The 15153-nt window shown below is 58.7% G+C and overlaps 7 protein-coding genes across 7 annotated transcripts; 5 read left to right on the forward strand and 2 right to left on the reverse strand.

Annotated features, from left to right (window-relative positions):
- Positions 1 to 309: 309 nt before the first annotated feature.
- Positions 310 to 1720, forward strand: CcaverHIS019_0508580 (uncharacterized protein; the record flags this gene model as incomplete). Its single annotated transcript, XM_060602063.1, has 5 exons — positions 310 to 343; positions 382 to 414; positions 446 to 685; positions 718 to 1587; positions 1623 to 1720. The coding sequence occupies 5 exons, from the start codon at positions 310 to 312 to the stop codon at positions 1718 to 1720; spliced, it is 1275 nt and encodes a 424-aa protein (XP_060458495.1).
- A 356-nt stretch (positions 1721 to 2076) lies between these two features.
- CcaverHIS019_0508590 (uncharacterized protein) lies at positions 2077 to 3183 on the reverse strand (the record flags this gene model as incomplete). The annotated part of the gene is made up of 2 exons (XM_060602064.1): positions 2077 to 2484; positions 2602 to 3183. 2 exons carry the CDS (start codon positions 3181 to 3183, stop codon positions 2077 to 2079), a joined length of 990 nt encoding a protein of 329 aa, XP_060458496.1.
- A 2275-nt stretch (positions 3184 to 5458) lies between these two features.
- CcaverHIS019_0508600 (uncharacterized protein) lies at positions 5459 to 6806 on the forward strand (the record flags this gene model as incomplete). The annotated part of the gene is made up of 2 exons (XM_060602065.1): positions 5459 to 5890; positions 5949 to 6806. 2 exons carry the CDS (start codon positions 5459 to 5461, stop codon positions 6804 to 6806), a joined length of 1290 nt encoding a protein of 429 aa, XP_060458497.1.
- A 335-nt stretch (positions 6807 to 7141) lies between these two features.
- ZTA1 (uncharacterized protein) lies at positions 7142 to 8504 on the forward strand (the record flags this gene model as incomplete). Its single annotated transcript, XM_060602067.1, has 5 exons — positions 7142 to 7180; positions 7255 to 7372; positions 7522 to 7871; positions 7958 to 8086; positions 8121 to 8504. The coding sequence occupies 5 exons, from the start codon at positions 7142 to 7144 to the stop codon at positions 8502 to 8504; spliced, it is 1020 nt and encodes a 339-aa protein (XP_060458498.1).
- Positions 8505 to 9260: 756 nt separating this feature from the next.
- CcaverHIS019_0508620 (uncharacterized protein) lies at positions 9261 to 10088 on the forward strand (the record flags this gene model as incomplete). The annotated part of the gene is made up of 3 exons (XM_060602068.1): positions 9261 to 9355; positions 9424 to 9694; positions 9756 to 10088. The coding sequence occupies 3 exons, from the start codon at positions 9261 to 9263 to the stop codon at positions 10086 to 10088; spliced, it is 699 nt and encodes a 232-aa protein (XP_060458499.1).
- A 1553-nt stretch (positions 10089 to 11641) lies between these two features.
- Positions 11642 to 12580, forward strand: SDH4 (uncharacterized protein; the record flags this gene model as incomplete). The annotated part of the gene is made up of 4 exons (XM_060602069.1): positions 11642 to 11705; positions 11860 to 11952; positions 12008 to 12156; positions 12356 to 12580. 4 exons carry the CDS (start codon positions 11642 to 11644, stop codon positions 12578 to 12580), a joined length of 531 nt encoding a protein of 176 aa, XP_060458500.1.
- A 432-nt stretch (positions 12581 to 13012) lies between these two features.
- Positions 13013 to 14853, reverse strand: RAD52 (uncharacterized protein; the record flags this gene model as incomplete). Its single annotated transcript, XM_060602070.1, has 8 exons — positions 13013 to 13130; positions 13167 to 13682; positions 13721 to 14052; positions 14086 to 14208; positions 14241 to 14381; positions 14419 to 14492; positions 14524 to 14543; positions 14579 to 14853. The coding sequence occupies 8 exons, from the start codon at positions 14851 to 14853 to the stop codon at positions 13013 to 13015; spliced, it is 1599 nt and encodes a 532-aa protein (XP_060458501.1).
- Between the last annotated feature and the right edge of the window lie 300 nt (positions 14854 to 15153).

The following is a 15153-nucleotide window of genomic DNA, read 5'->3' on the forward strand; positions in this document are numbered from 1 at the left end:
CGCGGGCACTTCGGCCAGATGCGGTATGCTGCGTAATGGCCGGCAGCAGTGCTGATGGGGAGGCCAAGAGTCAAGCGGTGCTTCTGGAAGGTGCTCACACTTACACTTTGAATCTACATCTACATCTTGACATTAATCTCTACGCTCTCTACGTCAGTACGCTCCACGTCTCAAACCAAGGTGACAGACTGGGTGTCTGACTTTACTCGATTACAGTACTCGCACTTCCGCACGTATACCCGCATATCCATACCAGCTCGATCAGTCAGCAACACCGTTTCGGCCGAGCATTGGATCACACACTCCACCATGTCGCATTCTGCGCCGCGCGGCATGCCTATCCGTGCGTCCGCTACCTCTCCGAGAGTCTGCTAACGCCAGTGTCCGGGCCGCCTCCTATCGTCGAGTCACCCAGTAAGCCAACACATGGCATCGCTGACTCTAGCGTGCAGACAGTGCGCCCGTGACTTTAGCCTTTTTCGCCGAGCCCGCTCATGCGGACACTGCGGGTACGAGTACTGCTCCTCCTGCCTATCGGACGGACAGGCGCTCATGCCGCGGCGGGAGGCACCGAGGGCAACGGGGCCATTCGCTGAACTCCGTGAGGCGTTCCGGGGCTCCGAGCCAAGCACGTCGGGATACGACCCCGAGGCAGTGTGCGTTCACTGTCTCGCCATGCTGCAAGGTGCGTCTGATATCGACGTGGCTAATCAAAAGTGACGGCCGCCCCGCTCGATATGCTACGTGCACTCCCTCTCAAGCGACTCAAGGAATACCTCTCGGCGTACAATATCCCCACGAGCGGAATTATCGAGAAGGAAGGTCTCGTCGAGGCCATCGTGGGGGCGCGTAATCCTTACACGGGAACGCTGCTGCCCGATAACGAGAGCTATTACCGCCGCCGTTCGGTGCCGCGTCATGGCCGAGCTACGGGCCAGCAACCTCGCACGCCACCAACTGCTCGTCCGCCGCCGCCGAATTACGCTCGGCCACCGCCGAACACGCGTCCGCCTCGACCCCAACAATCCCAGCCTCGACCCCAACAATCCCAGCCTCGACCCCAACAATCCCAGCCTCGACCCCAACAATCCCAGCCTCGACCTCAAGCCCCGTCCCAGCCGAAGCCGCAGGCACGCCCACCACCGCCGGTTCCGAGCATCCTCTCGCTCGTCGCACTGCCCAGATCATACCTCGCCACGCTCAGCATCGGTACCCTCAAGGCGATTCTCTACGAAAACCATGTGCGCATCGACTTCAAGCATGTGCTCGAGAAGGAGGACCTGATTGGGCGTGTGGCCGAGTTAGTGGCGGACGAGCGTCGTCGTCTAGAGCGGCAGGCTCGTGAGGAGGAGCGCGAGGCGGCCGAAGCCGCGGAAGCGACCGCTGCGAAGCAACCCTCACCTACAGCTGAAGCTGAAAGCGAGGGAAGCGGGCAAAGTGGGGAGGAAGAGAAGAAGGCTCCCAAGCCGACAATGTCGCCACCTACTGGTTCGGCACCTGATATCGAGCGCGGCGTTTGCGTCGTCTGCCAGGATCAGGAGGCCACTCTGGCCGTCGTGGACTGTGGCCACTTGGCTATGTGTGCTCGTGAGTTCTGGAGTCCCTTACACAGCTCACACCAGATTGCTCTGACCTTGTCATGGCGACCAGCAAGGAGTGTCCGTTATGCCGCACTCGCATCGTAACACCTCAGCGCCTAATCCGCATTTACCGCGTCTAGACTGCGCGGCCATGCTGCATGCTGCCGCACCGCAACACACTCAGTTAGACTAACGCCCATTTGTAACGACCGTTCCTGAATGCACCCCATACACTAATCCCAGCATTTCTGTAGAAGCATGTTTTGAGTCGCATGAAACTAACCTAGAGCCTAGAGCGGCCTATATGCAACAGTTGGAACATCACTGTACAACACGCACCGATTATAACAAGGGGTTGGGTCAGAGAGGCTCCGCAGGAGCGTCTGGAAGTCGATGAAAGGCTATGAGGATGGGGGTTGAGAGCATGCCAGGGAACGGCGAGGGTGAGAGTATGCACATTTCAGAGCACGACCAAGCACGAGCATTACCATGGCCACTAGCGCACGCTGTCCGTGTCTCTCTCGATCGGAGAGAGCTCGGTAGGGCTATCCATCATCTCACTCTTGCGGAACCACATGTGCCTGCCACGGCGACCAGCGGTGGCGGGCGCAGAGATCGGCGGAGGAGACACCGGGGACTGGACACTTGTCGACGAGGTGGTAGACGTGGGAAGTGCTATCCGCAGCCCGGTTTCAGGAATGGGAACGCTGCCCGCTGATGTCGGGAGCGCTTCGTTACGTGCCACATTGGGCATCGCAATGGCCACTTTGGGCAAGCCTGCCTTCGGATCATGCAGTGCTGGCACAACGGCGTGGCGCTGGTGAGGGAGCCCAGTCCGAGGAAAGATGAGGGCTGGCGTGCCGATGGCATGGTAAGACTTGATCGATGTCGCGAGTGTGGATAACTGCGTGTCAGCCTTTGCATGTGGCTCCAGTCAGGATCATCTGAAGCCGCGGATCGATGGTCTAGGTGTCCACAGAGAAGACGCTCGAAATGATAGCACGGTCTAAGTCAGACTTACCTTCGCCATGAGTTCCTCTACGCCCTGCTGGCGGCGCAACAAGTCGGCCTCGTCGGCATCATCCGCTTCAGCAGCTCTTTCAGCCTCGTCCTCGCCTTCATCCAAGGTCGAGTTCACGAGGTCGAGGCGGGCCGGCTTCGGAGCACCGATCCCTTCGAGAGCAAGATGTGCGCGGCCAATCTCGACTTGCGCGGACAACACTGCTTCGATGTGAGATCCAAGTGCTCGAGTAACGCCGTCTCCGGAAGCATCGAGTGGGCCACGCAGCAAGGTGGACAGAGGTGAGTCGCGTATGGCCTCGCTCGGAGTCTGGTCTCGCGCTCGCTCCGAATCTTTCGGCGTGCGTGTCCCCGACAGTGTGCGGTGCATGTCTGGTCCAAACGCGGATTCGGGAACTGGAGTCGAGTTGCTGCGATGGACGATGGGCCGGTTCAGGAGCTTGTTAACCACCGCGTCGTGTGCCGAGGAGGGAGCAGGAGACTCGGATATGGCAGCAGGGGGGAGCTCGGGCACCGCGATGGCTTCCCCTGGCAGAGCCAAGGTGGCCTCGACAGGTGACCCCTGTCCCATCTGCTGGGCCATGGCGGTTAATGGAGAATCGGACGCTGGAGACGAGGATGGCTGGGATGCTGCGTCGGTCGAACCTGACGGTGATGACACACTACTGCTGTTGGAGACGATGGAATGGAGGAAATGCCAGGCGTTGGAGTGACGCCGGGTTGGAACTGGGGGTGTGATGGGTGTTGTGGGTGAGCCTGGTGGGGAGAGGGTGGTAAGGGGAATAGTAGAAGTGGCGTCGAATCCAGGCACGACATTTGTCTGTGCGCTCCCCTCCCCATCGTCGTTCGATTTTGTCGATGTCCGCCCCAGACTGTGCTTGCGAATCGAGAAGCGGTGGGCTCCAGGGGGTTGCTTCATCCAATGAAGCCAGTCGGGTGGGTAGACGTGAGCTGACAAGCGGCGTGTTGGCATGCGCGGTGGACGGGGGGATAGAGATGGAGGCGGTGAGGCATCGCGGATGACCTCGAAGGGATCGAGGGACTGCATCGTGTGGTGCGGGGAAGGTGGGTCAGAGGTCGTGTTCACAGCGCGGATCACGGAATCGGCTGGCAACACCTAGTGGAGTAGCGAGGCAGCTGCCGCCGCGTCGGCGACGGACTCAATGACAGCTTGTGAAGAGACTGTAGGAGACTTGAGTTAGCTACAACGAGAAGGTGATGTCGCGCTTGAAGGAACGTACAAGTGGAGTGGGAACAGTGATCAACGTCACAAGTAGAAGTATGGGTGCAATTGCGAGATGTTGGTGTTATGCCTTTAGCCTTCGGGCATCGGCGATGGCGGTGGGATACGAGAACGGAAAGGAAGGCCGTCGGGGAGGAAAATGAGTGTTTGATGTCGTACACTATACGGTATAGCTTCGAGTTGTGAGTGATATGCTTCTTGAATGGGGAAGATGTATTGTGAATGTAAATCGATGGGGAAGTCTAAAAGAAGCAGAGCATGGACCCAGAAATCGGTCGGTCGCATATCGCATAGACACACTGGTCACTGTGGCCGTATTGCAAAGCCACCCACTATGACCACTATTCAGTTGGATCTTTGCCTCGTGTTTCTCTCCTTTGGACCTTTGGGGGTCAACCGTACATAGGGTACGGGGGCCCAGTGGCCGAGTGAAGGGCGTGAGACTTGGTAAAATGGGCTGAGCGGGGCGACGTCGCCGGTGGGGTCGTGCGGAACGCCACCCACGCCACGCAGATTACCTGTCCTCTACTCTTGTGAAGTGACTATTGCCGTGCCTTGCATTATGGTACCGACCGAAGCCGAGATCAGATACATTCCTCACCGGTGGTACTTATATCTCAGATGTGTTGCCCTTCGTTATTTGGTCCAGCTATGCATTCCAGCATTCCGGGGCACGGTGGGAGCAGAGATAGGTTGCGTGGTGGTCTTCAGGTCTGCATGCGGTTGGAAGGCCAACGGGGTGTATTGGGTGGGGGGGGGGGGTGGGGGGGGGGGGGGTGTTCCAGGGTGATTGCGGCTTGACGCGTCGTCGCGTGTCGCGTACCGCACAGACCTCCACTGAGTGACCATGACATGTATGAGAGGGTGGAGTACACTCAAGTGCACAGGTTGGCCAGAGTGGAGTGGAATCCGCCTTCACTCTTCAATCATCCTTATTCTCTCGCTTTCTCTCTCTCTCTCTCGAATCCTCGGATCCTCAGTGCCACACAGGACAATCTAGACGAGGAACCGAAGGAGCAAGGGCGCATCTGCACTAGGGGTACACAGGCCAGAGTGACTTCACCCTCTACTCGTCACCCAATTGTTTTTCATGGGCGTTGATCACTATGAGATTACTCTCAGCCTCTCAAGGCGAGAGGAAACAGGGCGATGGGGCGCACACGAAACGACATGCACGACAGTCTCCGGGGCGAGTACTTTGAGTGTTTGGGTTACATGGTTACTTGGGTACATTTATTTGGATGAGAGCTGGAAAGGCAGCTTCACTAACCACTCAATCCTCGTCCCGCCCCCTTCGGCGCAAACAACGACAATCCGCATAAACACAACTGCCAAGCCCCACTCACCACTCACCACAACCAGCCCCCTACTAACAGAGTGGTCGCTGAAGCCACTCGATGCTCTCCCTCTCGGTATATATATATCCCATACATCGACTCCATCTTACATCTTCACCTCATTACTCTCACAGAAACTACCACCTCACGTCTTCACGAATCCTTACGACTACTTGACTAGCTCAAACTAAAACCTCAAGCTTCTCGATCTTCCATACCAAGCAGTGAGTCGACTCATCTCACCTTCCTTTCACCATGTCTCCCTCTCACCACCAGCCATGCCAGTCCTCGGTCGCATCTCGTCCAACAGGGACAACGGCGCCATCTACTCTGGCTGTGCCACCGTCCGCAAACCCCGCCTCACTGGCATCGGCAAGGCGCCCAACCGCTCCCGCCTGTTCTCGGGCACGCACGCCGAGAAAGCCGCCAAGATCCTGCGGGCGTACCGCAAGGCCTCTCTGCGCAAAGACCCGCGCCTCCCCGCCGCTCTCGCTGCTACCAAAGTCGCTCACCAGCCCATTCCCGAGGCCGCAGCCCAGGGCGCCACCGCCGCCGCCGCCGCCGCACCCGTCCTGGCCGACTCACAGGTCTCCGTCAACGGCTTTATCATCCGCGACCACAAGGGTAGAGTCCTACGGGTCCCCAAGTACCTCCCAAAGCACCCCATTGCCCCCAACCCTCACATGACCATGTTGGACGGCACTGTTGTGGTGAGTGTGTATTTGGTTCCTTCCCTCTGGCTTCTCCCGACCAGCCACTAACACACAGTCTACCCTCTACGTCCAGGACTGCCTCGCTCCTCTCCTCCAGCGTATCTACAGCTTTGGCACCTACTTTCAGCCCTTTCCCCACGTCCCTTCGCCACCCACGCCCGACTCAGCAATGGCCGACGGGCTGCGAAAGTCGTTCGCCTGGGGCGTTCCCTACATCATCAACGGACACGACTTGGAGGGCACACTGGCCGCCACTGTGCGCCCATTCCAGCCTGATGTGTGCCTGGCAGTTCGTAAGCGCGGTGACAAGGACGGCGCCTTCCACATGACTGCCATCAACTACACTGTCTACGCTGCCTTCTTCGCCTACTTCCCCCGCCGTTTTAACATCGCCCCCTCAGTCCTCTTGACTGACGCCATCACGAAGCGTGTGGGCAACATCGAGAGCTCACCGTTGTCGACTTGTGAGGAGGCCCCGCACGTCGACGACATGGAGGCCATCAGCCACTCTGAGCACGACGGGTCCTCTTCAATCTCTAGCGCCTCTGTAGTCGCATCCCTTGAGATCGGCGAGCACATCCACCTCCCCATCTTGGCTCTCGAGCTGCCAGACCCCGAAACAATGCCGCTCATCCACGAGCGTGTCCACCATCCATTTACCAAGTGGCAGCCTGCCCTCCTCGGCCTGAACCTCCACCAGGCCATCACCCCAGAGGCAGCCCAGACTTACCTGGCCAAACGCAGCCTCCGAGAGCTCTGTAAAGTCCTCGCCACGATCCAGGGTGTCTGGAAGAACATCTCGGCCCTGGGCTTGGAGAACGACCCAATGTGGCGCGAGCTGGGCAGCGCGTACCACATTGTCATGTCCATCATCCTTGACCGTGTGCCCAAGCAGCAGTCCTCGACAGCATAGACAGGGACAAGAGAAAGGAGATTCTGGGCCTCGGGTGTGTACACTATGTTGTAGAATTGTATAGCCATGCATGGATAATGACCACTGGCATAGCTCTCTGTCACGTCACGTCGCGTCGCGTCGCATGTTGGATCTTCAGGAATAGTTGGCTGATCAAGCATCACTAATCGGCCTCCACTGCGGCCAATTTCCGTGGCGTCATCGGTACGCATCCGGTTCGCATCCGGATGCCCACTGACCGCAGGTGAGGACCTTCCATCCCTCATCTTGCATTTCATCCTTTTCTCATGCTCCCCCCTATCACTCGTCTCTCCCCTCGACTCGCAGCCCGCACCATGTCTACTGTCATCCCTAAGACCATGAAGGCCATCCAGGTGGGTGTTTGGTGCTACTGCAGCGTGCTGCGTCTAGCGCGCACTTATAGGCCGTCGAGGAAGACTGACGACAGGTCGAAAAGACCGGTGGCCCAGAGGTCAACGTCATGCGCGAGGTCCCCGTGCCGACGCCCAAGGACGATGAGCTCCTCATCAAGGTCGAGTGGACCGGTGCCAACTACATCGACAACTGTGGGTACTTCCATCCCATCTCTATGCTCCAGCTATGCTATTCTGGGCATGGGACTCGTCTCAATTCCATACCTCTCCATACCCCTCCCCCCCGCGTCCCGCGAGTCGCTCCTCCTCTTCCCCCTCCCCCCCACAGCCGCTGACGCCAGACCGCCGCTCCGGACTGTACAAGCTCGACCTCCCCTTCTTCCAGGGCCAGGACGTTGTCGGCACGATCGTGCAGCTCCCCAAGGCGGCGCACCAGGCGACCGAACTCGGCGAGCTTAAGCTCGGGCAGCGCGTGTGGTCTCCCGTCGGCGCCAGCTTTGCAGAGTACGCCGCCGCGACTTGGTGGAAGGTCGCGCCGCTCCCTGACGGTGTCGACCCCAGGGACGGCGTGAGCATGTGCACCGTTGCGCTCACCGCGATGGCGCTCGTGCGCTACAGCTACGCCGTTAAGAAGGGCGACTACATCCTTGTCCGCGCGGCAGCTGGCGGTGTCGGACTTGTTTTGTGCCAGGTGAGTTCCGTGACTCGGGTCGAGGTCGGATCGGAACGCCACCCAACCCGGATTTCGGAGCTCGGAGTCCAGCGCTGACCTGAAAGCTGGGCAAGTACCTTGGCGCGCACGTCATCGCGACGACATCGACTGAGGCCAAGGCCAAGCTCGCGAAGGAGAACGGCGCCGAGGCCGTCCTCCTCACCACCGCCTCGTCCGAGGACAACGTCAAGGAGGTGAGTTCTGCTGCATTCCCGTAGCTGACTCCAGATCCTCCGCCTCTCCGAGGGCCGTGGCGTGCACGCCGTCTTTGACGGTGTCGGTGCCGACACGTGGGAGGAGAACTTCAAGGTCGTGCGCACGAACGCCACCATTGTGACGTTCGGTAACGCGTCTGGCCCAGTGCCGCCCTTCTCGCCGCTCAAGCTCTCGCCCAAGTGCCTCAAGGTCACACGCCCCACGCTTTTCCCGTTCATCGCCAACCCCGAGGACTTTGCCACACTTGCCAAGGACATGACCGATATTGTCGCCGCGGGCGGGATCAAGTTTGCCGTGCACAAGGAGTACCCCTTCACAGAGGAGGGCGTGCAGCAGACGCAGATCGACATCACGGGCCGCGGCACGACCGGTAAGCTCCTCATCCATGTCGCCTAGGGTGAGGCGGGTGCGGCGAGGGCTGCGCCCGCCAGCCGGATGTAGAGGACTAGAAGTGGACGGACATGCAGTGCGATGACGTGATGGGATGGGCGGTGTGATTCAAGGCCGGACCACTCGAGTAAGGAAGGCCGCTGGTATGTTCTCGGCGTGAACAATGAAGTTCTTGGGCCTCTTTCGGCCGGGTAGGCAAAAGTAGACGTAGAGTCCAAAAGATATCGTTCCCCGCCAGGGAGTTGAACCCTGCTCTTTCGCGGTTACGCCTTCTCAGGCAACTCTCTAATGAGAGGCGAATATACTAACCGATATACTAGCGAGGATTGATATTTACGAGATTCTGAGTCCATTGTTGAACCCCTCTCGGTGCTGTTGGAATCAGATTCTGGCGCATAAAACCCTCCGCTTTCTATAAACTTTATCATGTCTTGTTGTTCTTGGTGCCTTAATATTGCGGGGCTGACGCCTAATCGCGGTTTGTACGTTGTACGTCTCCTGAGATATCCGAGATATTGCTCGACATTAGCTGATGATCAAGGATTGTATGTGCTGGCACATACTTGTCCAGTTTGCAGAGAGCCAGCCTCGGACTCGGAATGCGTACCTCTCACACTCGTAGAGCCTGGCGCTACGGGTTACCCTCACGTCTGTCGGCGTTGAGCGCTCCTTGGCACACGTTATGGTTTTCGGCCGAAACTCGCGACGTCATAAGCTGGGCCAAGAACGGCGACGCTGTCTTTCTCATCAACCACAACCACAATGACCAACTCGGTGACACTCTATGGCCTTTCGACGCGTAAGGGATCGGCGACCAACGTGAGCCCGTATGCGTGGAAGACGGCCATTGATCTCGGGTGCGTCTGTTCGCGACTTGGCATTGCTCGTGACGAACGAAAGCCGAGCTCGGCCCGGCTGATCCCAGCCTCCTAGGCATTCCCTTCACATGGGACGGCAAGACGTTCGAGGAGATCCGGACGTCGTTTGAGAAGGAGACGGGCATCCCCGGCATCCTGGTGCCCGCCATCAAAGACGGGCAAGACTGGATATACGACTCGTTCAAGATCGCGCTCCACCTCGACACAAAGCAGGGAAAGAAAGCGCTCTTCCCCGAGGGTGAGGAGGAGGCACGCAAGATGGACGAGTGGGCCGACACTGAGCTCCGTAACGCCCTCGTACCTCTCCTCGTCCCATGGGTAAGTACGTCCTCATCATTGCTAATGGTGGTTATACGAGGCCCAAGAACCCGCCTCACAGGCGTGGTTCCTCAAAGTCAAACTCGGCGGCAACCAGGCCGCGATTGACGCAATGTGCAATGCCGTCCAAGATAAAGCCCACGTCGAGACGCAGGCTAATAACTTGCGTTCCAAGCTTTCTGTCATTGAGGAGCGGCTGCAGAATGGCCCGTTCTTGAGCGGCGACAAGGCGGGCCATGCCGACGCAAGCGTTTGGGGATGGTACGCTACCTCTCGCGCGATCAATATCCCGGGATTCGATGTCGACTTGGTTTGGAAGCACGACAGTCTTCCGCGTGTAGCGGCGTGGGTTGATGCCGTGCAGAATGCGGCGGGGGTTGAGTTGCCACGTTAGTGAATGAATTGAATTGAATGTGGCGCCACACCGTGTCTCACGTCAGCATCCATCTGCCACACTCAGTTCAGTTCGTTCACTAGGTCTGGACGTGCAAGCTTAGTTTATGACTCGGCACCATAGACAGGAAAATCGGGCAATCTCGAGATGCGTGGCCTTCCGCGCAAAGCGCCGCATCCATCGAGTCGCAGCTCACGTCAGCAACTGCCAGTCGCTCTCCACTCATAACCGCCTCGCCCCCCACAGGCTTGCATTCTTCTCTGCCCGCAGCCCATATTTCTAAATAGAAAACAGCCCGGCAACCCAAGCCGGCTCGCGTGCAGCTACCACCAACGACCGGCCTCAGCTCTCACCCACGAACGCGCCAGCCACACAGTCACAAACTCTCATTCTATCCTCTTCCCATCAACCCATCGTTCTCCCCGCCCTATAGCAGTCTCTGCGCGACTTTTGTTGCCTCTCCCGGGACCCATGGAGACGGGGAAAACCGAAAAACATCAATATCTCGGCGAGATGGCCGAGCGGTCTAAGGCGCTGTGTTAAGGTGTGCATGTACATCCGCAGTCTTCGGACGTGGGTTCGAATCCCACTCTCGTCAACAGAGGATTCAGTTCTTCAGCCTCCTCTTTTGCAGGCAGTCACACTCTCTTTTCCGCAGACAGCGGGTTGAGTGGTGGTGACAAGTTTCGCCGGGTTCGTTTGGTTCCGTCAAAGTGCCAAACATGGCTGTGCCTGAATATCCGTGCCTATGTCTAGACGTCTGTATGTCTCACCTCAGTACGTCTCACCTCAGTACCTGTTCCACCAGACGCTAGTGCGTTGGGAGGGCAACCCATGTCGAAACCAATATCCCAACGCAGTGAGCCAGCCGCATGCATTGGAATGATTTCACCAAAAGGGGACGGCGGACTGCGTCTTAGGCCGATAAGGTCTATCGTGGCTTCACACGTCCCTAGGGCCAAAAGGCAGACCATGGGCCGGAGCCTTAAAAAGCCCTCAGTCAGCAAAAGATTTCGACGAAGACATGATTCGAACATGCGCTCCCGAAGGAAGTTGATCGCTGGCTGATTAGAACCATTCGAGTCAACCGCGTTAACCACTCCGCCACTTCGCCTTGTTGGAAAATGGGTTTTCGGGAATATGACTATCCCAGCTTAACCTTTCTTCAACTTCAGCTAGTCCTTGCTGGGTCCTCGCCGCCTTCCTCCTGCAACAGTTACGGATGATTTGGCCTCTCGGTGAGACACTCAAAGCCTAAGCAATGACGCCCAGAGTTTCGGGTGGTTGAAAATAGGCACGCTATATCGACCCCAGCCTAATATCTTGCTATCTGTGTTCCCCTTCTTTTCGGCCTGGTCATGACCGACACCCACTGGTACCCAAATACGCTCCCCTCAATTGGCTGGGCTTACTGGACCGACAAATCCCGACCAACCAGCACTGGCCCCGACCCTGCCCGCCAGCCAGCGACCGACGCAACAGAGTCACAGGACAGGTTCACTCGAGCTCGCCGTCTGTCTGCAGCGCCGCATCCACCACTCACCACGCACGCCATGTCGTTCCTCCGCACCGTCCCCGCCCTGCGTACCGGCCTCGGCGTGCGCCCGTTCCACACCAGTGCGTCGACCCAACCAACACATGGAGATGGGGGAGGGTTGGCTTCACGGCCTGGGACGGCCAATTGCGTCGGCCATGTTACCCCACCACCGACCCATCCCCATCTCCAAATGCCCCCCTCCCATCCAACAACCCGCAGCTAAGCTGACCCTAGCCCGCGCCGTCGCCGTGCATGCGTCTCGCGTTGCTCGTGACGCCCCCATCTCGCCCACTGAGACTGGCGGGTTCAAGTTCGTCGCTGGTGGCCGTGAGTGTCTAGAACGAGCGGCGCTTCAATCTGCCCTGGTTCCAGCTCACACTAGCCGTTCTCATGGGCACCGTCAACGACGCCACCACGTTCCCCTCTCCCAGCAAGGCTGAGGGCTCGTACCACTGGGCATTTGAGCGTCTCCTCTCGGCCTCGCTCATCCCCCTGACCATCGCGGCCGGCGTCACCTCGCCCACTGCTCACGTGAGTGGCTCACCGAACAGAGGTTGAGGCGGACGGAAGAGGGGAAACCGAGTGGCGGATGCTGAAGCGCGCATCGGTAGTGGCGTGTGAGCGTGACGTCGGCCGGTCACAGCGCCCAAACCGGCGTTCTCCTCTCCTCGCCTCCTCTTCTGTCCTCGCAGTCCCTCTCTGCGGTCGCCGCAGCGCTCGCTAACCCCAGCCCATCGTTGACGGCGTCCTCGGCCTCGCGATTCTGTCCCACTCGTACATCGGCTTCCAGGCCTGCATTGACGACTACGTGCACGAGCGCAAGTTCGGCAGCCTCGGCACCCTCTGCCGCTGGCTCCTCCGCTTCGGCACCCTTGGTGCCGCTTACGGCATCTACGAGTTCAACACCAACGACATCGGTCTCACCGAGTTCGTTGAGAAGCTTTGGAAGGCCTAGGCGGGCAAAACATGGTGTACAGTAGGACATGCAGCACTATCGCAAGAGCGTGTGACGTCTGCCTAGTGGACTGGCAGACTCGGATGGGAGAACGGGGTGAGACAGTGTTGATATCGAGGTGTCGAGGCTGTCGAGGCTGTCGAGGCTTATGCTTGTTCGCGGCGGAAGGGCTGCGAGTGCTCGAACGACAGGTGTGTGTAAGTGCACTGTGATGGCACGCGGACAGTTGAACAGCGTACAACAAGGAGTGAAGTCAGATATGAGCTACGTTTGTCATGGCCGAAGCTCGGCCCAGGGTCTCGCGGTATTCTACACATACATAACACAGCAGATTCCACAACATAACAGGCTAGCCCCATAGTCTATGCGCAGCCGTCGCGGCCGCATATCTAAACCCATAAATCCCAATAGACTACCTCCCTCCTGATCTGTCTAGATCACGCGCGAGCGCTTCGACGCCCACTCGTTCGCGTCGACCGGTATCTCGCTTAAGGCCGGTCGCGGCCCTCCAGAGCGCGAACGTTCCATCTTCGTTGGTGACTGGCTGTTGCTGCGTGTCAGCTGTGCAGAGCTCACATCAGCTCACCTCTCGCGCTTCACGCCGCGAGCACTTGCGAACCCGCCGAACCCGGGCCCGTTACCGTTAGGGATACCGAGGTCGGCGCCGTGTGCATGCAAGTTCCCGTTCGCGCGGCTGGCCACACAGTCTACCCCACCTAATGGCATGTTCGGCGGCGGAGCGTCGTTCTTGAAACTTGCTTGGATGGCGGCACGACGCCTGGCAGCGGCATCTGCGGCCGACTCAGGTGGAGTGCGAGATGCGGCCGGCTGCATACCTCCGTTGGCCCCTCCGTTGCCTGGCCCATTCGGCATTGCGAAGCCGCCAACGACCTTCTTCCGCACGCCTTCCTCCCCCGCATCGCTCCGCGTGCCGTTGGATGGGTTCGACTCTACTAAGCTCGATCCCCCGTTCTGGACTGGAACAACGGGCGGAGGCATGTCAGGTCGGTGACGGTGTTGGTAAGTGGGAGCGTTATTGAGCGCACCGTTGCGGCCAGGAGCAGACTCAGACCGCGTTAACCGCTCTTCACCGAGCATGGGTCTGGTGTGAGCTTCCTTATCAACAAGAAAAAGGCTCACACATCGCAATCTACGCGAGCGCCAAGGACCGACTGATCCATGTCGTCGAAGAGCGATTCACTCTCCATGAAAGCATACTCGGAGTCCTCGTTTAGCTCCTCCACTGGGACGGTGTTCTCATCGATGGATCGAAGTGGTGTCTCCTCGCGAGCGAAGCGTGGTGCTGGTGGTGCTGGTCCCCGAACAGGAGGCGCCGGAGCGGGCGGCTTCGCATTCCCAGACACATGTGACGGTACCGCCGATGCCGCTGGTGGAGCTGCTACTGGAGGTCGGGTCCCGCCTCCCGGAGTGAACTCTGGGCGGCGCTCAAGCTCGTCTGGATTCCACTTGGCCTAAGGTCAGTGACACTCCGCCCTCGCACTTACGGGCCCCACGCGCATCCTCTGCACTTGTTTGCAGTACTCCTTGTCATACAGACAGTTACCGAGGACGTTGCCGAAGTGTTTGAGGGCACGCTTGACGCCGTCGGTTACGGCTTCCTTCTGCGCCTGCCGTCAGTGGTAGCACTACAGTCTCGTACCTTCTCGAGCGCGGTCGCCTTCCCTCGGACGTTCTCCGCCTGTCCATACCCGAGGTCCTCGTGGTAACACCCGTCCCTCAGCGTGATCCGTATAATTGCCGTGATGCCGACCTTGACGCGCTCGTTGGCATCGACGTCCAGCTGGCGTCAGGGTGTCCATTATGCAGTCATCACCCACGAAGTCAGTCTGTAATCTTGTGATAGACGACGACCACCCATTGAACCCAAATACTTCGTTCGCAAGGTTTATAACTGGGGTCAGTAGGCTCATGATCTGGCTCACCCTTCCATCCCTCGATGTAGCTGTGTGAGTTAGAAAGACATCAGGCAAGACTCACCTGAGCTTCCCTCCGCCGCCGTGTCCGGCACGCTGGGTGACGTATTCCGGGCCCAGCTGCCTCTGAAGGCGCGCCTGCATGGTCGCTACCTTCTCCTCGGACCACGTGGTGAATTGTGCTGGGCCAGGTGTCCCGAAGAATCCCTGGCTCATGAACGGCGACATGGGCATGCCGTGGTGCATGCCGAACTGGCTGCCGTCGACCGAGTTCGCGAGCGGTGTCCCGGCGGCTTGATACGTCGTTCGTGAAGTCGTGGGCGTCTGGGGCGGCACCATGTGCGGCGGCAACGAGCTGTAGGTGGTCATCTGTTCGCGAAGTTCGATTAGATGTGCCGAAAGTGTTGTCATGTGCCTTGGCGGAGTTGATGTTGATGTGGATACGCTTAGTTGATGATGGAATAAATACAACAGAGGAATGGGGTAATGCGGGCCTCAATGTACAGCGGGGATGTGGGAGAGGATGAGATGGGATGAGGTGTACACTGAGAATCTGAGGAAGGTCGAGTGGAATATGGAATGACTGTGCACTGCAGGTGAGTGGACTTTGTTGTGATCAAGGATCCGCCCAAGGTCAGT

This window comes from Cutaneotrichosporon cavernicola, assembly GCF_030864355.1.
Source record: "Cutaneotrichosporon cavernicola HIS019 DNA, chromosome: 5".
Classification (NCBI taxonomy): Eukaryota; Fungi; Basidiomycota; class Tremellomycetes; order Trichosporonales; family Trichosporonaceae; genus Cutaneotrichosporon; species Cutaneotrichosporon cavernicola.